General features: G+C 28.9%; 4 protein-coding genes and 1 pseudogene across 4 annotated transcripts; 2 read left to right on the top strand and 3 right to left on the bottom strand.

Moving 5' to 3' along the window:
* Positions 1 to 443: 443 nt before the first annotated feature.
* LOC113365819 (putative E3 ubiquitin-protein ligase UBR7) lies at positions 444 to 1,708 on the bottom strand. Its single transcript, XM_026607363.1, has 2 exons — positions 1,481 to 1,708; positions 444 to 1,403 (listed from the first exon to the last, which is right to left on the bottom strand). Exons 1-2 carry the CDS (start codon positions 1,616 to 1,618, stop codon positions 444 to 446), a joined length of 1,098 nt encoding a protein of 365 aa, XP_026463148.1. The 5' UTR covers positions 1,619 to 1,708.
* A 102-nt stretch (positions 1,709 to 1,810) lies between these two features.
* Positions 1,811 to 5,422, top strand: LOC113365804 (protein lethal(2)denticleless-like). The gene is made up of 9 exons (XM_026607349.1): positions 1,811 to 1,930; positions 2,075 to 2,255; positions 2,348 to 2,529; positions 2,606 to 2,744; positions 2,867 to 3,043; positions 3,159 to 3,235; positions 3,324 to 3,540; positions 3,599 to 3,788; positions 4,188 to 5,422. Exons 2-9 carry the CDS (start codon positions 2,210 to 2,212, stop codon positions 5,251 to 5,253), a joined length of 2,094 nt encoding a protein of 697 aa, XP_026463134.1. The 5' UTR covers positions 1,811 to 1,930; positions 2,075 to 2,209; the 3' UTR covers positions 5,254 to 5,422.
* A 356-nt stretch (positions 5,423 to 5,778) lies between these two features.
* Positions 5,779 to 17,484, bottom strand: LOC113365817 (solute carrier family 26 member 10-like). Its single transcript, XM_026607360.1, has 18 exons — positions 17,160 to 17,484; positions 14,152 to 14,293; positions 12,673 to 12,803; positions 8,866 to 9,030; positions 8,692 to 8,707; positions 8,525 to 8,634; positions 8,369 to 8,430; positions 8,262 to 8,303; positions 7,868 to 8,032; positions 7,692 to 7,796; positions 7,473 to 7,606; positions 7,206 to 7,368; positions 6,952 to 7,132; positions 6,744 to 6,888; positions 6,539 to 6,659; positions 6,303 to 6,446; positions 6,041 to 6,170; positions 5,779 to 5,959 (listed from the first exon to the last, which is right to left on the bottom strand). Exons 2-18 carry the CDS (start codon positions 14,187 to 14,189, stop codon positions 5,814 to 5,816), a joined length of 1,998 nt encoding a protein of 665 aa, XP_026463145.1. The 5' UTR covers positions 14,190 to 14,293; positions 17,160 to 17,484; the 3' UTR covers positions 5,779 to 5,813.
* A 1,256-nt stretch (positions 17,485 to 18,740) lies between these two features.
* LOC113366555 (UBX domain-containing protein 1-B-like) lies at positions 18,741 to 20,434 on the bottom strand. The gene is made up of 5 exons (XM_026608182.1): positions 20,271 to 20,434; positions 19,580 to 19,943; positions 19,301 to 19,500; positions 18,923 to 19,191; positions 18,741 to 18,850 (listed from the first exon to the last, which is right to left on the bottom strand). Exons 1-5 carry the CDS (start codon positions 20,321 to 20,323, stop codon positions 18,804 to 18,806), a joined length of 933 nt encoding a protein of 310 aa, XP_026463967.1. The 5' UTR covers positions 20,324 to 20,434; the 3' UTR covers positions 18,741 to 18,803.
* A 232-nt stretch (positions 20,435 to 20,666) lies between these two features.
* Positions 20,667 to 22,471, top strand: LOC113365815 (annotated as a pseudogene).
* The last annotated feature ends 7 nt before the right edge of the window (positions 22,472 to 22,478 follow it).

The raw sequence follows: 22,478 nt of genomic DNA, 5'->3' as shown, positions 1-22,478 counted from the left end.
GAAATCTTAGTACATAATTGTGATAATAAGTGAAGTTAAGATATTGTTTTTTTTTCTATATGAAACCAAATATCAGAGAAAAATTGTATAAAAATATATATATATTATATAATGCATTTTTAATATTTTATTATTGAGAATTATCTATTTTTATAAATGCAATTTATAAATAATTTATTTTTTAAGCTAAAAACTAATATATGCATATTAAAAGTTCAGATAGTTTCTATGATTCATTAATTTTTCAGAAAAAAAATTATCAAAAGCCAATTGACAATAAAACATTTAAATTGATTAAGATTATAACATCTGTTTTTATTAACATTCAAAATCCAATACATTAATTTTCATATTCTACAAAAATATGCATAAATGGTTATTTGGTAAAAATATGAATGATTTTGCAATCCATATAGGATATAAAAATTAAATTTAAAATACATTTAGCGACAGAAATTTGGTTGAGGAATTGATGTAGGCCGATTTTCTTTCATAGAATTAAAAAATATTTTAATATCTTCTTCTGTAACAATCTTTTTATTATCAGCAAATGTTTGTAAATATTCCTTTAATTTTGCAGTCATTTTATTATACTCTGTAATGGCATCAATCTGCTGTACGTGACCAAGTGAAGAAAGTGCTCTTAAACCATTTTCATATTGTGATGTTTTATTAGCCTTAAATTTACCTTGCTCTTCATAATACTGTGCGCGGTCTTCTAAATCTATCAGAAATTCTACTTTCAAGTCTGAATAAGTTTTCGAGCAATTGGTACATTTACATAATTTTTCTCTCCAGCCTTCAGAAAAAAAGAGAGTAGTTTTTGGGGCTGTGCTTGAAATTGGTTTCACACATCCATCAACAGTTTGTGAAATTGAAACATTGGATTCTGTCTTAAGCTTCTTGGATGGAGTTTCAACATCTATTTCTTTCTCATCATCATCACCCTTTGTCACATCATAAACTGCATAATTAAGCAAAAAGTCGTTTTTGTTTACACATCCAAAACAAACCATTTCAGAATAATCTTCGGCTGATGGTACTGCTACTCCCAAATGTCGCGTATGGTACCAATCTTCACAAACGATGCACTGTATCATCTCATCAGGAGTTTTATCCTCAGGATCAGGATAAGGTCTATGGCAGGTGCAATAAAGACCAGAAAAATTCTGATTGTATTTGTTATCAACATTATCTTCTGACTTGAAGGGATCTAAATTACATTTGATTCCAGGCATTTTTGAGCTACCACAATCACAACGAAAATTACGTTTTGTATATAACTCAATGAGATCGTGATTTTCATGGCAATGGTAACTGCAAGCCAAACAAATACCGGCATCCTGAGATGTTTTTGTGTTACAAGTTCTGCAAGCATATAAAGCTTGTCTTTTGACATAGCCCTGAAAAATTAAAAAGTTGTGTTTTACAAAAGTAGCCCTCAAATTAATTTATGAAAACATGTACTGTATATATTTACATTCGAATATGTACAAAATTTATCATCAGATCCTCCTAAAACTGCATGAGCATCTTCTTCCAGAGCTTCCTCGTCTCTCAAGACGTCTACCATAGTAACTCCATTGTCCTCATTACTAATATTTAGTGATTCAGCCATAACTGTTATTATTTTAGTCAGAAGAAGAAATAAAATTAATGTTGTTTACGCATTGGAGATGTTTAGAATTTTGGCGGAATAATCACAAACCAAAATTTTGACAGATAGATAGAAACAGTCTGAAATTAGAAGTGATTGATATGTGTCAACATGTAGAAAGTTTTGTATTTTAGTAAAATACAAAATGAATAAATAATGAATGAGCCATATCGTTAATAATAGTTTCATTTTTTACATTTTTAATTATTAAGCCATTAAATATACCACTATGTAATAATTGTAAATACATTCGTTATAATGTGCCTAATTCACGTAAGTTACAGTTCTTTATATAAATAATAAGGTATAATCTAGAAGAAATAACCGTATAAAATCATATAAAGTAATTAATATAGATTACAAAATATAGTCTTGATTTTATTATTTTTGCATAATGTGAAATATTTTTGTTTTTAGGTTGTGCATTCTTCCGAGGCCATTTTTCACTAATTTTGCGCGCAATTTGACATAGCTTGACAACGAGTAAAAGTGCGCTCATTTTATGCAAAACTAGCCCTTTAATATTAATGATAAACTACATTTAGGATAACAATGATTAATGATGTTGTGTCTTTCACTAATAGATTTTACGGAAAATGTAGGTTTTTATAGTAATCACTTATTAATGCTATATTTATAAATTATATCTAATTCAATTCAATTCAACTTATTATATATTAAATTCAATAGCTTGGACAAACTATGACAGTGCATTGTGTAGGCTAGTTGTTGACCCAAAAGATTCTTGGTCAGGTATTTTACCATCTACTGATGGCGCTGACTATAATCCCGAGCCACCTATTTTGGCTGCCAAATTTGCGGTTGCAAAAGGTTTTGAGCATATACTAGCAATTGCCAATGAAGATGGAATGGTGAGTTTATCAATAAGGACTGTATAATAGTAGTAATTTTTTAATCTATAGAAATTCATACTTTTTTACTTAACAGATTGCTTTTCATGACACAACGTTACCTGCATCTTCCGAAAGTGTAGCAAACCAACCATTAGAGGGAAGACAATGCCATCATAATGCAGTTTTTGATCTAGCTTGGATGCCATATAATACTCAGATAGTTTCTGCATCAGGTTGGTTTTGATACTCAATCATGATAACAAAATTTTATTTTGTTTGGCTCTGATTAAGCAGAATTATTCAATTCAAGTCTATAGTTAAGTATTATTTCATCAAGTAAAATAATTTGTTATAGGAGATCATACTGCTCGCCTTTGGGATTTGGATGAAAATAGGCCAAACCCTATTCGTATATTTTCTGGTCATACGAGATCATTAAAAACTGTGTGTTTTCGTCCTGAGGATCCAGCTGTTTTTTCCACCGGCGGTCGTGATGGTGCTATATATATATGGGATGTACGATCAGCAGCAGGTTGTTTATAAGTTGAATAATTTTATTATATAAGTGACTTTAATTCTATTTTTGTATATTACTCAATATGGTCACATTGCATTTGAAAATATTTTTTAACATAATTGTATTGTAGGGTTGTCTGGTTATCAAACACGAGCTGATGATGTGATCTTTATTTGTCATGGTGCAGCATCAACAACTCCAAGTCAGGTACATCATCTATAATATATTAAAAGTATATTTAATTAAATGAAATTTAAATTAAATCATTATTAAATAAATCACTTGTTTCAAGCAGCATAGAAAAAAGATCCGAGGTGGGCAAACTCCAGGTAGTGGAGGACTATCTTCTAGTCTATCACGACCTCATAGTATAACAGGATTAGTTTTCCGTGACTCATATGACTTAATTTCATGTGGTGCTGGTGATGGAGTCATTAAAATTTGGGATTTACGTAAAACATATTCTAATGCAAAAAGAGAACCCTTACCAAAACATTCATTAAGCTATGCAGGTATATTAATAAAACAAAATAATTTATTTTATATATCTAATATTATTTATTTCATCAGGCTCCAGTGCTTGCAAAGGTTTCACAAATTTAATACTAGATCATACAAGATCAAGATTGTATGCAAATTGTATGGATAATCGAATATATTGCTATAATGCTAGTGGAGGACATAATCGCCCTATAAATATATATTCGGGTTTAGAAAATGCTACATTTTATGTCAAGTCTGCTTTGAGTGCTGATGGAAGGTAGGATTTCAATTTTAATTATATATATATATATATATATATATATATTATAATATATATATATATATATATAATAAATTATATATATATATATATATATATATATATATATATATATATATATATATATATATATATATATTAAATCTTTATTATTTTCATATAATGGACATGCGCATATTACCTAATCATTGTAAATTTAATTTTGCAATGTTGATTTTTGTACTGTTGTTTTTTTCATTATTCATCTTTATTGTACAAGTGATAGTATATACATTTATATGATGTACCATTGTATTTTATTATGAAGTTGCTTTCAAACTCAGTGAATTCAAATATCGAGTTAAGTTGAATTACATTGAAGATCAGTTAATTTTGAAAATGAATTTAACTCATTAGGTATTTAGCCAGTGGAAGTAGTGATGAGCGAGCTTATATTTGGAATGTTGACTGGCCCACACCACTTGTGGCCCTGGAAGGCCATGCGGCTGAAGTTACGTGTGTTGCCTGGTGTGCTCAAGGAGAACCAAAGATTATTACTTGTAGTGATGATGCAAAGCACAAAGTATGGCGAGTAGGCTCAGAAGATGTTGACCATACATTATTAAGAGGCCAAAATAAAAAAATGGATAACTATGCAATTCCAAATAAAGAATTAGGATCTTTAGAATATACACCAAGAAGTGTCAAAAGATGGGTTGGTAGGAGTGAGAAAACACCATCAACTGGAAGTAATTTGAAGTCTAAAATGCAATGTGATAATTGTGAATCTCGTACACCCATTAACAATGGTTTACAAGACAAAAATTGTATCAAATGTCAAATGTTAAATACCCAGTCTAGCAGCAGGTTTTTGAAAAGAAATTCTAGTGACATGTTAGGTGCCTCAGATATAGACGAAGATCATGCACCAGAAAAGAAACGAATTCATCTAGAAAATAGAGGAGCAAGACGTTTATTTGAACAGTGTGGAACAAGCGCAGAATTAAGTACAATCATAGAAGAAAATGAAAAATGTGAACCAGGTTGCTCAAACACTTCAATATTGCCTCTAACTCCCATAAATGATCGTTGCAAATCCCTAATTTCAACACCACAGTCATCAAGAGCTCTAAATTTTACCTCTCCTACTATAAATTTGCCAAATTATGTTCTGAATGGTGAAGCACCACATTTGAGGACTATTTCTCCAAAGAAAAAATGTAAGGAGAATGTAGATTGGCTCACAAGGCACATTAAGCAAAAGCGGCTTTATGAAAACTTTGCTTCACCTCTTGATGATGTTAAAGAATTTGGGTCTCCTAATGGCCATGTTGAAGAAAGTCCTAAGTTTCATGGTACACCTTCAAGAAGAAGTCGGAATAAATCTAGTTCGGATAATGTACTAAAAACTCCTAAAAGTGAAAACACTTTACTTAGATTCTTCACTGTTATGAAAAGAAAACATTCTTTACATCAAGAATGAATCAAGAATTATCTGCTTCGTCTTTAGAGTTCTGTACCTGTACATTTTTAGCATAGCCCTTATCTTTATTATTTAATTCTATATTTTGCCATATATATATAACTGATGATATTAACTGTATTTTTATATGAAGTAAGCTTTCAATTTTTATGACACAATATTTATGAAAAATTGAATGTAACTTCAAGAGATGGTTACATTTACATTTGCTGATAGTATTAGTAGTATTAAGTAAACAAAATGACTAAATTGCATTTATGCCCAAAAAAGTTAAATTAATGCATATACATTTTTTATATTTATGTTGAAAGTGATATTATAAACTATTAATGAAATAAACATCTCACCTAGGCATAAGGTATTTAGAGTTGTTATATATTTTAAAGGTATATAAAATATTTTTAATAAATAATTTAATATAAAAATAATCCTTTTTATTTAAAAAAGTGTTTATCGAAAATTATTATTACATGTAAATCAGTAATCCTTCTATCATTGTGTTAAGTAGGATAAACATCTGTGTAAGTACAGGATTATTACAATTTACAGTATCGGTATCATTATACAGATTCATTAAGAGTTTGTTGGCAATGTATTACTGCATCATGAATTGTAGGAAAGGCTTCTATTGCTTTTGTTGTTTTCAAAGCAGCACAAGACTTTGGTCCAATGCTTTCTAATCTACGAATTACTTCTAATACTCCATCTGCAAATAATAATATTAATAATAATAATAAGAAACCATCTACAAGTGCTAATTTCAACAGATAATTTTGTGTGCACTTACCACTTGGGGCTGCCATTGTAATACTAATATTTTTTTGAGATAGTTCATGTTTCATTTGAAACAGAAAACACATTCCCTCGGCATCTGCATGGCGAACAGAACTCATGTCCAAAATTATGACACGGACTGACTGAAATTGAAAATTTTATTTTATTTTGAGAGTACTTCATGTTTAAAATAATATTTTCAATTTTATTAGATTTGGTATCAAAGTGATTTTTTGTTAAACTATATTCAACTCTAAGATCAATAAAGAATTTACTTTTGTATCCCGCAATGCTTCTTCTTCCTCATGTGCAGGAGCAAATTGTATATTTTTGAGAATGGATTTCTTGAAACTGCTTGATGCGGCAAAACTGATATTTCCATCGTAATGAATAATTTTAATATGTGGTAATTCTTCAGCCTTAGATTATGATAACAATTAAGATTGGAATTAATTATTTAGATATATAAGTTTATATTCATTTAAAATGATTAATAAATATATAATATTACCAGTTTGTATGAACTAACATCAGCATATAAGTCAGTTCCTGGTATACGACCCATCACTTTGCAATTCGATCTATTTCCAAACCATAAAGTCATCAAAGATAGCACGACGCCAATTAGCAATCTTGCAAATACATCATTTTTGTTTATAACTAATCATTTTAAATAAACTAAATTTAAACTGATTATCTTTGCGAAAATTGCTCACCCCATGTCAATACTAATGAAGACAACTCCTAAAAATGTTCCTACCCATATAGCAGCATGTATAGGGCCCAGTAGCCAAAATCGTTTCAAATCTTTTACTTGCATGAACATTCCTTTCAATGCGACTAATATAATAGCTGCCAGAACTCCCTATAAATTAAAATAATTTAATAACCAATTTCATTTATTTATTTCCGGAACTTCAAAACTTACACGTGGTAAATACTGCAAGTAAGGCGCAATCCACAAAAGTACGATTAATATAATAGAAGCTGATATGACCGTCGCCATTTGCGTTTTTCCTCCTATATTTGCCTGGATCATGGTTCTGGTCAATGAACAAGCAATGGGAATACATGAAAATCCAGCTCCTACCAAATTTGCCAAACCCTAAAATAATAATTAGACATAAAAAATGCAATATATGGTGTTGTAAATCAATTAGAGACTATATTAACTATACCATTGCTAGAAGTTCTTGATTTGGCCTTATGGTATATCCAAGGCGTCTCGCAAATATCAATCCTAAAGACATCACGATGGAATAGGAAACAATGGCAACGGCGATTGTATCGACAGCTACCAAACGTAGTAAAGAAAATCGTGGATAACTTGGTGTTGGCAAACTGTAAATTAAAAATTATATATAGCCACATTTTAAGACAAAAACCAATTCTTTAAAATTGAATTTATTTAAAAGTGAGCCGGATCACTTACTTACGTTACCTACCCCGTGGGTATTTCTCCAACAATGGGCACATTGTAGTTTTGCTTAAGATCAAGAAGGTATGAAACAGCGGTGCCTGCTATGGCGCACAATAGTTCCGCAGGAACTGGCATCCGACATCGTTTACCCAACCAAGGCTGGAAAACAATAATTTAAAATAAATTTGGGTTTCAATATTCTTCATATGTTATGCTTCAAGGATTTGAGGCATTTAAGATTTACCTTAAGTAGTTCGTTATTCAATGTCATCACAAATATCACAGATATTGATACTATTATAGTAGCAGTATTAGCGGTCGGTAAACCTATAATTGTTTCGTATAAGTTCTGAAAGAAATTGAATTTGAATGAACCAGTCAATTTGAATATATGATTTTATAATAATTGTATTAAATTACATAGGGAAGACTAAACATTCCATTATGTCTCGGAATTTTAAGGCCCAATAAATCTTTCATTTGGCTGATGAGAACCGCAACGGCAGCGGCTGTAGTAAAACCGTTTATCAGGGGCTCGCATAACAGAGTACTAAGGGCCCCTAGACGAAAAATCCACATGATAAGCTGAAATTAATATTTTATGGAATTCATGTTCTAGCAAAAATTACATTTTTGATATTCCACTTCAATCGTTTCCAGTGCTTACCAAATAAATTCCAGCCAGAAATGTAACTGCGGTTGCCACTTCTGTAGGATCATATTGCACATCAGGGTCTAAAATTATACAGTCTCTTTAATTTAAATTTAATTACATAATTCAGTAAAAATAAGATAATTTAAAATTGGGTCTAACCAGGAATTGTAGTCGTATCTCCTGTATTTTCTCTACACCGTCCTAAAATGATAAAAATATTTAAAAATTGTATACTATATTCGTGTGCGTATAATTTTTTTGCTTACTGGAAAATAGGCGTATTCTTGAACAATTTTTCCTACCATTATACTAACTACAGCAAATGTTCCTGCGAAATAAATTATTTTTATCAGTATACAATACTTTAAATAAATTTTATTGGAAAGATCGGCAATAAAATTGTAAAATATGTTTGTAATTACCCATGGATACATGTCTAGATGACCCAAAAACTACATAAACCAATGCAGGAAAGAAAGCCATATATAGTCCTGCTGTTGGAATAACATTTGCTACAAGGCATATGCCATACCTGAAAAATACACATTTTGCCTTAAATTGCACATAGTAAAATATTAAGTAAATGTACACCAGGAAATATAAACCTAAATAAAATGATGCATTTATATGGAAAACAATCTATAAGAAAAAATGTGAAGGAGGAAAGTTCTACATATTTGTTTTTTATAATTATTATTATTCAGTGCTACGATGAAAACAAAAGTGTTTTATTATGCTAATCAAGTTGATTTGATGTGAATACCTTGCGGTACATGCATTATTGCAGTTGTCATGCCCGCTATCATGTCCCCGAATAGATCTCGTTTGAGGGAATACCCGGGTAGCCAATCCAGTATGGGACAAACTGAACGCGTAATTTTCCAACATCGATCACATTTTGGTTTTGGACAGCAAGCCAAACTACAACCTGAAATAAGACGGAAATTGGATAATATACTACATCGTACTACGACTTTCTACGTCGCACCATGACTTACTACGTCGTACTATGATAGTACAATCACGTTCATTGATAATACTACATAGTACTACGACTTACTACGTCGTACTATGATAGTACAGGCACGTTCATTGATAATACAACATCGTACTACGACTTACTTCGTCGTACTATGATGGTACACTCATATACATTGATAACACTGCGTCGTACTACGACTTGCTACGTCGTACTACGACTTGCTACGTCGTACTATGATAGTACAATCACGTTCATTGATAATACTACATCGTACTACGACTTACTACGTCGTACTATGATAGTAAAACCACGTTCATTGATAATACTATGATAGTACACTCACATTCATTGATAATACTACATCGTACTACGACTTACTACGTCGTACTATGATAGTACAATCACGTCCATTGATAAAGTTACATCGTACTACGACTTACTACGTCGTACTATGATAGTAAAATCACGTTCATTGATTATACTATGATAGTACACTCACATTCATTGATTATACTACATCGTACTACGACTTACTACATCGTATTATGATAGTACAATCACGTTCATTGATAATACTACATCGTACTACGACTTACTACGTCGTACTATGATAGTAAAATCACGTTCATTGATAATACTATGATAGTACAATCACGTTCATTGATATACGTACTACGACTTACTACGTCGTACTATGATAGTAAAATCACGTTCATTGATAATACTATGATAGTACACTCACATTCATTGATAATACTACATCGTACTACGACCTACTACGTCGTACTATGATAGTACAATCACGTTCATTGATAATACTACATCATACTACGACTTACTACGTCGTACTATGATAGTAAAATCACGTTCATTGATAATACTATGATAGTACAATCACGTTCATTGATATACGTACTACGACTTACTACGTCGTACTATGATAGTAAAATCACGTTCATTGATAATACTATGATAGTACACTCACATTCATTGATAATACTACATCGTACTACGACTTACTACGTCGTACTATGATAGTAAAATCACGTTCATTGATTATACTATGATAGTACTCTCACATTCATTGATAATACTACATCGTATACTTACTACGTCGTATTATGATAGTACAATCACGTTCATTGAAAATACTACATCGTACTACGACTTACTACGTCTTACTATGATAGTAAAATCACGTTCATTGATAATACTATGATAGTACACTCACGTTCATTGTAAAACTACACCGTACTACGACTTACTACGTCGTACTATGATAGTACAATCACGTTCAATTATAATACTACATCGTACTATGATAGTACAACCTATTTATTGAAATTACTACATGTATTATGATGTGCTTTGTGGTACTTTGGTAATACAATCAGGTTCATTGATAATACTACATCGTGCTATGATCTCTTCCTAGCTAGGAGAATTATACTATCCCCGTATAAAATTTTCATGAGAACTTTCCAATTTTTCCTAAATTGTATTACTTCTGCGCGTGTCTTTCTCATTTTTATAAAATTCTATAATATTTTCATCATAATGAACTTTAGTAAATAATATGGCTATTTGTGTGTCTATTTCTCGTCGCGAATTTAAATAAAAAAATCAGGACAAATGACTTGAATCCTGGATTGTAGGAGAATCCAGGACGGAATGTGGAAATCCGGAACTGACCCGGGCAAACTATCCAGACTATGGTCACCTTTGTTTTACCCTATTATCTTATTATATAATTATATCTCCTGAACCGTCACAATGAACAAAGAATTAAAATTAATACAATTAAATAATTAAAAAAATACTTTATGTTTGTTAATGATAAATAATTGCTGACTCGTGCAAACGTACATTTTACAACTGCTCTTTATATTATCATTTTTGCATCTAAGAATCTAAGTTAAATTTTCCATTTATAAGATGTACGTGATCGAAATATAATTGAATATCTTTTAAAAACGACAAGCATGCTCTAGAATACATATAAGCATTTTGTGACGACCTTGAATTAATTATCACTTCTAAAATATGTTTGTGTGCCATGTAATTAGTTTAATACTACAATACTTGGAATGTAAGTTCATATCAAATTTAATGACATACAAATACTCATTTAATGTGAAACTTGGGCTTTGTCTCGATGCGTCAGCTAATTGTTAAATGAGATTCCTAATTACAAACAAATAAAATTCTTTATATGCAAACTTATATCTTGGATTATCAAAACAAAGCTAATGTATATTTGGATCAAAACAATGAGAGTGTGTGAAAATCGAAACCAATAATATCCAAGTTCTCAAATTTCTAGAGTTTTAATTTTCGTAGGCATTTACTCTTATGATCTTACTATATATTCAAAAAGCATTGACGTATATAAAGTTATTTATTTTTTACAACAATATAGAAAAATGAGCGTTTTGCCATATAGAATGTGACTAAGTTTGTAAACAAAGCAGTCGAAAAACAATTATATAAAAAATCTCATGGTAAAACAACTGTATAATCATGCAAAAAAGTTGAGAAGTTACTTCTACAATTAGTCATACATGTTTGAATACTGAGAATATGTGAATATTTCAATATTAGTATGAGTAAATGTTTGAATTGATAACATTATTTTATCATATATATATACAGTAGAAATCTGTTATTTAAAAATAGAATTTAAAAAACGTGTTACAAATTTTGCCATTCATTAAAATTTTAACGTCTTAACTCGAGGGTGTGTCATGCATTTTCTTAAAACTAAATTTCTCAAATTTCTCAAAATCATTTCATAGCATTTTGGAGGTATCGAATTTTTCAAAAATAGAAATTTTACCACTGGGTAGTCTTCTCTTAACCATGCTAACCTCAGAATGATTTTTGAATGTCTTGTTCACTTATAATTTGAATTAGAAAATAAAATATTTTTGCCTGTTTTTAATATGAAAAATATTTTTAATTTATGTCAATTAGTCAATATTATTATTATTGCTAACCACAACCTAATGATGATTTTCTGAAAACTATACTTAATGAATAAATAAGTGCTTTTCCAGAACGAGCAAGAAAAACATTTCTTGCATTCAGGTCTATTTAAAAATAAATCGTTAGAGAACCATACATGTGCACATACATATAATTTGATCGATTTGGAATTATCTTTAAAATACTGATTTAATGACAGTTTGAATATTATTCTTAGAATGTAATGTTTTTCAAAAATTCCTAATTAAAAAAATAAACACTGTTTTCTGAACGTTGCTAAGATTGTCCATTTCAAAATAGAAAACGTTATATCTAGTCTTAGAATTGTGTGGGTTATATAATTTTACTGACAACTTTTATATAATACCACATTTAAAGAAATAGAGTGAAACTAAATTTTAATTATTTTGCAAAGCAATTTATTTAATTCAGTTATATAATATCAAAGTTTCATTACCAACTAATTGGTATAATTGCAACTGTTTTATGCAGCATTATTGCTACGATATTATCCAATTATTTCTTAAATTAAAAAACGTGTGTTATATCATCGATCAGGGTTTTTTATTTGGATATTTCGGTTGATTACATAATAAAACTTACAATGGCTTTTTGGTGGATCATAGCCGCCTGCAATTTGAACTTGTTCTGTAGTTTGTACATTTCTGGTAATTTGGTAAGTACCAAGGCCTCTGGTTGTTACTGCTATCAAAGGCGTTGCTGGTCCTGGTTTTCTATAATAAAGAGGAAAATAAATCGAAATTTATGAGAACCAGAAAATGTTAAAGAAATAATTCTAACATCCTCCAATATTCAACTCTAGGCTCCACGGTCGTGAAGTCCTTATTTTACAGAGATAATTTTAATTCTGTAAAAGTTTTATTTCGAATAGCTTAAAAACAAATTCCTGGCATCGTTTAAAACAAATTTTCAAATCGTTATAATGGACCTAATCATTTATAACTTCATTGGGATCATCGACAAGTAAAAGTACTAAATATATTTTAAGTTCTATATAATAAATTAATAGCATTATTATTAACAATGTCATGAATTGGTTTTTATATTAATTGACCTATTTATGTAAATAATGATGTACTTGAACTCTATTTCTGAAACAAGACTTGAAAATTCAACATCCTCTTAATATTCAACTCTGATGCTCCACGTGCTACTAAAAATAGAATATTTCCAAATATTCTAACGTGACACTTTTTCCTACATGCAGAATGTATTATAAATTATACTAAAACTTACCATACTAGGTATAATATATTTTTTTGATTTTATATTTTGGTGAAGGATTATAACTTCATACCGTCGCGATCAAAGTCGTACAACATGGTATTTTTCCAAAAATATGTGCAAATTTTTGATAAAAAGTGTTTTTGAGAAACATAGATCGGATGATATAATTAATAAATAAATATACTGCTGGTTGAAAATATAAATGCACACTCATGAAAAAATCGTATGTTCTAAATTTGCACATTTCTAATAATAAAAGATATTATATTTTGAGTCAATATGCAAAGTCATGTTTTCCCACTATTCATGAATATTGATCTACTTTTAGCGATCAAAATATCAGTAGTCATGCAAAATATGGCATAACCACAATTATCATTTAATTTTGGAATGTTAAATTAATATCATTATTCATTTAATATTCAATATCAAATTTAATAACCGATCATCGAAATTTAAAATTTGTAAGGACTTGCTTGGATTAAAATTAGATGTAAAGTAATTTAAATTTTGGAATTGAAATACACATTTGTAGAATAAACATGTAAAATAACTGAATTTAAAAGTAAGAGTTTGTATCGATTAAATTTAGATTTAAAATAATTTGGAAAATATATTAATATATTGTAAGAAGTTAACTGAAGTAAATTTGTCTCCCATATTAAAAATGTCCAGTTAAGATGAATCTTTCAGATCATATTTCAGCTCAGATCAAACCAAACATATTATAATATTAAACATGTTAAATATTCACAATAGTATTGGATAGTATTTATCAAATAAAATTATTATTCATATTTCAATTTTAAAAACAAAATTTTGACAAATACTCACGTTGGCCCATTGCCTCTGTCATTGGCGTTTTTGCTCATAATGGTTTTCAATTTTCAAATTTATAACTAAAATTTAGAATATTTCGTATTATTCAAATTGGCATCGAATCACCTTTTCGTACACATTGTTAAAATTCTATACACTGGAATTTAAGAAAGCACACAGGTTGTTTATTTTAAGAATAAGATAACACTCTCTGAAAAGATGCACCCATATTTTATTAGCACGAATAATAAAATGTTACATGCAACTCATGTATGAGTTATTTACTGATTTCATACAACGATATCATGCCATTATATATGTTATTTTTTGCATAAAACTCATTCTTCATAATGATTATTGTCTGCACGACACAGTATCCGCAAAAACATTTGAAAAGTTTATGTTTTCTTTATCGTATCCTGCTCCAGGGCAAAACCAAACAGTATTGTTATATTGCTCTGTTATTGATCAATGTTTTTCAAATAAAAAATAGGGATTTATTGATATTTTTTGTATTGAGTTCAAAGACTGTCCTCGTGTTGAGTTAAGGTCAATACTTCATAGTTGCTATACAAACATGTGGCCTTAATTGAAAGTTTACCATTGGTCAATATTTGCTTTGCAGATTACGTATTCTTTTAGTCTAGATAAAATTCTATGATAAATGATTAAAATTATTATATAGTGATTAGATCAATTTATATGGTGTGTGAAAAATAATTTATATTGCCATTTTATTTTATTGTGAGACGTTTTGGTACATAATTTGAATGAATCAATTCAACAAAATTTCTTCATTATCTACAAATTTGAAATTTCATTTTTATTTTTTCTAAACAGCTGTGATTATAATAAGAACTAGTTCTTATTACTTCTCAAATATCGAGAAGTTTGTGTAACTTCCCTTAAGGCAAAATGCCACTTACACCTAGTTTTGCAATAAAAAGAATATTTTTGACTAAATATTTCTTTGAAACAATATACCAATGAAATAAGATGAGTTTAGACTTGCAACACACAAACTAATGATAGGAAGTGATAAGTATTTCCTATCTTATCTCTGAATTGTAAATAAGTCAGGTAGGAAATCATGGCCAAAATATTTTCTACAGTAATATACATAAGAGTCATTATTAAAAAATAGATATATTTTTTAATTTATTCAATATTAGATAAATTTTGATTATTGATAGATTTGAATAGGCTAACCGTTGGGTTGTGTTCTAAAAACTAAAGTTGTTGGAGAAGTTTCATCATAAACAGCTGATAATACTTTTCAATCATAAGCAATAAAAATAATAAATTTTATAACGAAAATAATTAAATTACAAATTATTTATCATAGTATAGCAGTTTTTATTTTTCAACAGTATCTAGTATTCATTATTACATTTTTATGTAAGTGTTTTTTTCTATTGAAAATATTCCAAATAGAAATACTAAATATATAAGCTTGTTAAGACTGACTGACGTTCATATTTATTGATTATTGTGGTCTTTAATAAATTAGATGATTCGTGACACACATTTACTAGTTCAACGATATAAAATAATACTGATGAACACAACGATATAATTAAAAAGACATATCGTTCAATTAAACTTATCGATTTATCTTAAATAATAAAAATTGATTTGCCCCTTGTATAGCTCTAAAAAAGTTATAATTGCTTGATACATTCAATAGTTAAAATCTACAGATATCAAGTTTCTATAGATTAGCCCTAAAAAATATTGTTAATTGATCAATCAAAGACTACATCGTAAACATATATATAAACATCCATCAATAATTATATAAATATTCACCAAATTAAAAATAAGATCACATAAAATTAATTCCTATATTTTAATTAATGTAGCGACCGAAATATTCTGATAATTTGGTATTAAAAATTTATATTGATATCTTGGGTTAAGATTAAAAAATATTGTTAAATGATTAATTAACGAATACATCGTTATTATATATAGAAATATTTATAGATTAGTATAAAGAATATTCTAAAACTGATTAAAATAAAATCAACTTGCATATTTTAATTATTGTAATGGATGCTTTAATTAATGTAATTACCGAAATATTCTGTAAGGCAATTAAGCTGCTTTTAGGAATATTTTGTACGAGAAAAAATATTAATAAATCGTCTTAAATTGATCTTAAATAATAAAAATTGATTCGCTTTTAATCAAAGCTATAAGTAGCTCTTGATATAGAAAATCTATAGATACCATGTATTAAAGAATATTAATAAATTTAATTCATAAATATATGAATGTTTTTATCGCCCTAAATAAAAATAAAATGAATTCGCATAATTCAATTATTATGAAAAATTTTAATTAATGCAATGAAGATTTGTAAAAAAACAATATGCCATTTATGCAGATTTTGTGTCTAAAATAAATATACAATAAATTGAGTATTAATTTGTCTTAAAATGGTCTTAAAAATAAACTAAGTTAAAATACAATACTTTGTAATCCTATGATGCAATCTGTAGTAAAAACTATATATATAAATCAGTCTTAATTTTTTTTTTAAATTTATAAACATTTGGATACTCCAATTGCCACATTTTAAAACAGATTATGAAATTCATTCGCATAATTTAATTATTGTAATGGAAATTTTAATTAATGCAATGACCAAAGGTTTGAGGAATATATACAAAAAACTGATTATTGTTCTATCTTAAATTTAATTTAATTAATGAAAATTGCCTATAGCTCGCCACTTTTAGTAAAATAAAATAACTTATAGCTAAAGTAAAATCTCCAGATCTTAGATTAGTCATAAAATATTTTGTTATAAATATATGATTTTTTTAATGAATTAAATTAAAACAGATTAAATTAAAATGCATACGCATATTTAAATTAGCTCTTTAAAATTATACATTATTCAAATATACATTAAATCAATGACCGAAGATTTCTGAAATACAATAAGCCATTTCTACGGATATTGTGTGTATACAAAAAATATTTGAATTTGAATATTTTCTGTTTGATAAACTGACCTTAAGGTACATAGGCACATACACTTTTATATCCGTGAGTTTAGCACGTGGCGAGAACTTATAATTGATTATAATTCAACTATTTGTTTTAATTACATAATTTAATACATATGATGAAATTTTCATCAAAATTAATAAGTTTTTTATGGTATTTAATTAGATTTAATTTCAAACTCAACTTGTATTATATAATATATCTTTATGTTATGAAGATTTGTAATTTTACGTTGCGCACATGTTAATTTAAATTGTTTTATTTAATGCATTTAGTGGAAACAAGAGTGTATTATTATTTCACTGCGCAACAGTTTTGTTTGGCGTTTGTTCAACGCCGCAAAGTGTACTGGCAAAGCGTTTTAATTTTAAGATTTGATGGGCCAGAGGCATGCTATTTTATCGACATGAGAAACACGAACACTCACATACCGAAAATAATGATATAACTCAAGCCAAACACTACCATACAAAATAGCGTCGTCACGTTCGATGAAATGCGCTATAGGTAAAACTAAGAAGATAATAATGATGTAATTGAAACTGGAATCAGAATCGGTAAGATATCTTACTTAACGGTAAGATATATTAATGCTTAATGTTAAGCATTACCCTGTTATTTATTTTACCATTCGAAATTATTATTGAAAACTAATTGTAAGTTAATCGCGCGTGGATTGTCCGAGAGGGTCACGAATTTTTCTAAAAGCTAATTCCCTTATTCAGGTTGTTTTAATCCCGGATTTTGTAAAAGGTTCTTATTTTTATAAAAATAAAATATAAAAAATAATTCTAGTTAAGCCAAATATATTATATTTCAACAAGAATTATTTTTATTATATTTTCACTAAACTCTCCAAATGAGTTAGTGCATACATACTAAAGTAAAGATATGAGTGAACAAAATTGTAAAGTGGTTTGTACAAAGCTAATTTAAAAAAATAACAATATTAAACTCATTATATATACTTATAGTATTTAAGTTATTTAACTTAACTCGGACAATAGTTAAAGCGTAGCCCTATTATAAGCCATCTGCATAAATAAAATTAATATTTTGAAAAAAAATTCATTAACATGTAATTGCAGTTTAAATAACAAGCAAGATATTGCAAGTGATATAAATAAAAATTTATATTTAATAAGTATACACATTTGCATATAGGAATACACACAGTTTGTTTTCATGAACAACCGATATTAATACCATCGCAAACTGCAATACAATTTTGTAAAAAATTTGCTTTGATAAAATATAGATTTAGAGAATTTAAAAATAATAATGAAAAAAGTTGGCCAAAATTTTCGCAAGAAACCGAAATAAATATGTATCCCATAAGAAAACATTTCAATTAAGATCATATTTTCTCAGAACATCACACGAGTAATGGAGATTAAGTCCATGTTCATCAAAAATCTCAAAATTCTGAATTTTTTATGTTTTTTTTTTATTGGACAGTAGAAAAATACATTGAGCTTTTTATTAAAAAACGGCCAATATTTTTTTTCCATAAATACAAAATCTAAAATTATATTTCTATATTATGAATATAATTTACATATGATCATATATAAAATCATACATCTATTCTTTCATTCAAATATTTTTCATACACCATTTATCTTTTAAAAATATATTCATCACAAATCCTACGCACCACCTTTTGTTACAATGACAACAGCTGTTGGTACTAGTCCTGCAAATTAATATATAGCATTATAACACATTATTTTCAATTATAATTATTACTGTATTCTGCAATATATACCTAATGAGTCTAAAGGTTTTTCATAATCATCTTCTGTGAATATTTTTTTAGGAAAGTTAGTCATTAAGGTAAATGGTTGATCTGCTCCAAAGTAATTTTTCATTTGAACAAACAAACGAACAGCAGAAAGTTGTTCCTTTGCACCGAATGATTGTGTAAATGCAGAACCGTCAGGCATTCGTATTTGAAGCTTAGCAGAAGAATAATCTCTTGATACTGTTGGCTGAATTGTTTGAACTGGTTGAATTGGAGGTGCGGGTTCTGCAACACTACAAAATATATTTTTAAAAATATGGTAAAGTAAATAATGGACCGAGTTTATTATGGGCCAATTATTTGCTAAGTAATCAGTATATATAAATTCATGTAAAAAATTACCCAGCTGCTTTTGCTCTTCTAGCAGCCTTATCAGCTTCTATTTGAGCTTTAACTCTTTCTCTAGCTTTTTTATCTTCTTCTTTTTCTCGTTTTCTTTCAGCAACTAATTTCATAATTTCCATATCTTCAAGTTTTTTCTTGGCTTCGAGCATATCCTTTCCTGATTTAATTCTTAATCTTTCCCGCTCAAGCTGTTCCACCTTTATAGATTTCCAATATATGTTATGAGAATACATAAATATATATATTTTAGCTATTTGGTTTAACTTTTACATTTACCTTCTCTTTTTCTTCTCGCTCTTTACGTTTTTGTTTTAAACGCTCTTCTAGTTTCATGAGTTGCTCCTTTTTTTCTTCTTCCGTAAGTGGTTTTTTAATTTCTGTTGATTCAGCAAACTGACTGTGGCCAGATTTTGCTGCGTGGTATTCAACTTCAGAGTGAGTTTTGAATAGTTTACCACATTCTTCACATTTAAGTGATTGTGCTTCTTCAGCACTGTTTGAGGTTGCCGATTCAATTGTATCTTCTGGAGGTTTGTGTTCTTCTGTACTTTCTTCTGGCTCAGGATCATCAGCATGAGCCAATAACCAATCCATTGCAGGTTCAATGCCTTTGTAATTGGTTACAGCAAGAGCCTTTTCTCTAAGAATTGTATAAAAGAGTATACTGATGAAATTTATAAACAATATAATCTCGTATATGATCATCATAATATTATAACTATCAACGTGCACCTTTAAATATATTTGTAATATATAAAATTAAAAAAAGCAGACAACAATTTATAAATATAAATAACAAGTTTTTGAGACAATTTATGAAATTACTATACTCTTATTTGCAAGCAATTTATATCCAGGCGACCTTTATACAAAATATAAAGTTTGAATTATAAACATAAATTTGGAACCGGTATAAATAAACAAGCCAGTGCCTCTCACAATATAATTTTTTATATATTTAACTTACGCTTTGAGCTTGGAGAAACCCATGTCCATTAATGTTTTTAAATCTTCAGACATTTTTGATATATAAATTATATTTTGTTGTCAGATTAGATTTTAACTCAAAATGACAAGAGGATTCTGAGATCTACAAATGATGACAACTTGATAGAAAAACTATTATGTTTACCATTATATTTATAATCATACTGCGGGAAAAATGCTTATTAAAACTTAAATAATATCCTTATTTCAAACAATATTCATTTTTGATCATTTACAAAGCTACTGATTGCTGAATAATCAACTTTTCTTAGATTTTTAGCTTTTGAATGCTTAGTAGTTGGCAGCCCTATCTAAACTAAAGATCTGTTCTTTTTGTTATAAAACGTCATTGGCAATTACCTATTATTATGTCAATGGAACGTCAGAATTAATATTTTAATACGTAATTATATTTTTAAATAAATTTATGACTTTGGAATGGGTGAAGAAAACCATTTGAAATATTTGTTAAATAGTTAATGTCATGGGTTGTGTACAAAGTCAAAATGATATTAATGAGTTACATCCTAATATATTTCGTGTTGTAAATATTGATGAAAGTGGGTGTACCTACTGGTAGCGGACAGTTAGAAGTAACAGAATCTGCGTTGGGTTTTACCAGAAGAAACAAAGAACCTACAATTTGGCCTTTGAAATCCCTTAGACGTTATGGTTATGATGCAGACTTGTTCAGTTTTGAATCTGGTCGTAGATGTGAGACTGGCCAAGGAATATACGCCTTTAGATGTAGACGAGCTGAAGCTCTTTACCAAACTTTACAAACATTTATTTTAAGAAACGCAACAAACGTTGAAGAGCTTCACAATTCAACAGACTACCTGTTCCAGCTGTAAGCAATGGACCTGCAGTTGCCGCCAGAAATTTTAGTACTCAGAATAATGTAAGAATAAGTTCAAGTAGATCTCCTCCTAATGCTAGAACTAGCATTCAATCAATCCCAATTTAATGTTCAGGATGGTAATTATCTTGATCCTTCACCCTTAGTACAACAATTAACCAAAGATTAGATGAATCTCCTTAGCAGGGCCATTAAGCCAAGATGAAGAGCTAGCAGATCTTGATCCAGAGAACCATATAGTGAATAACATTATCAGTAATAGACAAGAAGTAACAACTTTAAATCCTCTTCCTTCCTCAACTAGTCATGGCGTAAGTAATATATACCAAGTACAAGATTTTTCTCATCGTGAAAGCAATAATAATAAAAAGTTTGCTTTTCTTCATTCCTATTCTAATACTCTTGATACTAAGAATGAACACCATGGAAACACAAATTTATGCAGCCTAAATGATACAAGTAACATTAATGCAATTAAAAATGTTATTAATACACTAGAGAGCCCTCAGAAGGATGCTAGGAGTTCTGTTCAAGCATCTTATATGAATATAGACCCATCAACATTAAATAATATGCAAGAAAATGATCCTGAAGCAAACCATTCATATATGAATATAATACCTAATGAGCTTCAACAAATAAAATCACCTGTTTCCAATGATTGTTTATATGGTTTTAACTCAAACACACTTCAACATGTACAAAGAATGAGCCTACCTCTATCTGTGTCTTCTACACCTATTCAATCTGAAGAAAGACACTGCTATGAAAATCTTGAAATTACTGATTTGAAGCTTGATACCCAAAGAAGTCCTTTAAGAGAAAATTCAATATCTGTGCCTCCCACTCCCACAAATGGCACAAGAGAAGTCAATTATATTGAGTTGGACTTGGAGAATACAAAATCAGATACTCAAAGTGCACAATGTTCTTCTATGCAGAGTCTTCTACCACCGGAGAGTCCTCGAAAACTTCCTATTGGATATGCTACAATAGATTTTAATAAAACGGTTGCTTTATCAAATTCTGCAACACCAAGCATAGAACAGGACAGTGAAGGCTCACGCAAAACAAGGCACAATTCAACTGTGACACTTGGAAGGAATAGCAATTCCATCAGTGATTAATTGTTATTAGGTACTAATCTTCAATATTAAATAAGAATAAGAAGCCTAAGTAAAATGCAAAAAATGTTTGTATATTGAATATATATGTATAAAATTGTGATGTTCCATGTTCATTATATTGATATGCCAAAACCAAATATTATATGTTTAAGTTTAACATGTAAGATAATTATTTAATTTTTAATACCAAAAATGCTAAACA

The sequence above is a fragment of the Ctenocephalides felis genome, unplaced genomic scaffold, assembly GCF_003426905.1.
Source record: "Ctenocephalides felis isolate EL2017-DRISC unplaced genomic scaffold, ASM342690v1 CF-g0.4_SCAFFOLD_01170, whole genome shotgun sequence".
NCBI lineage: Eukaryota > Metazoa > Arthropoda > Insecta > Siphonaptera > Pulicidae > Ctenocephalides > Ctenocephalides felis.
The sequence above is the reverse complement of the archived record's forward strand: the minus strand, read 5'-3'. Positions and strand labels throughout refer to the sequence as shown.

Bases quoted from the DNA above. Each gene is read 5' to 3' on its own strand.
- LOC113365819 (XM_026607363.1), bottom strand. From the start codon at position 1,618: ATGGCTGAATCACTAAATATTAGTAATGAGGACAATGGAGTTACTATG. The intron at 1,404-1,480 runs GTAAATATATAC...TTAATTTTTCAG, and splicing joins AATTTTGTACATATTCGAAT to GGCTATGTCAAAAGACAAGC.
- LOC113365804 (XM_026607349.1), top strand. From the start codon at position 2,210: ATGATTAATGATGTTGTGTCTTTCACTAATAGATTTTACGGAAAAT. The intron at 2,745-2,866 runs GTTGGTTTTGAT...AATTTGTTATAG, and splicing joins TCAGATAGTTTCTGCATCAG to GAGATCATACTGCTCGCCTT. The intron at 3,236-3,323 runs GTACATCATCTA...TGTTTCAAGCAG, and splicing joins CATCAACAACTCCAAGTCAG to CATAGAAAAAAGATCCGAGG.
- LOC113365817 (XM_026607360.1), bottom strand. From the start codon at position 14,189: ATGAGCAAAAACGCCAATGACAGAGGCAATGGGCCAAC. The intron at 8,033-8,261 runs GTTAGACCCAAT...TATTAATTTCAG, and splicing joins AGATACGACTACAATTCCTG to CTTATCATGTGGATTTTTCG. The intron at 7,369-7,472 runs GTAGGTAACGTA...TTTAATTTACAG, and splicing joins GTTGGAGAAATACCCACGGG to TTTGCCAACACCAAGTTATC.
- LOC113366555 (XM_026608182.1), bottom strand. From the start codon at position 20,323: ATGTCTGAAGATTTAAAAACATTAATGGACATGGGTTTCTCCAAGCTC. The intron at 19,944-20,270 runs GTAAGTTAAATA...TACAATTCTTAG, and splicing joins GGTTTCTCCAAGCTCAAAGC to AGAAAAGGCTCTTGCTGTAA. The intron at 19,501-19,579 runs GTAAATGTAAAA...AAATCTATAAAG, and splicing joins AGCGAGAAGAAAAAGAGAAG to GTGGAACAGCTTGAGCGGGA.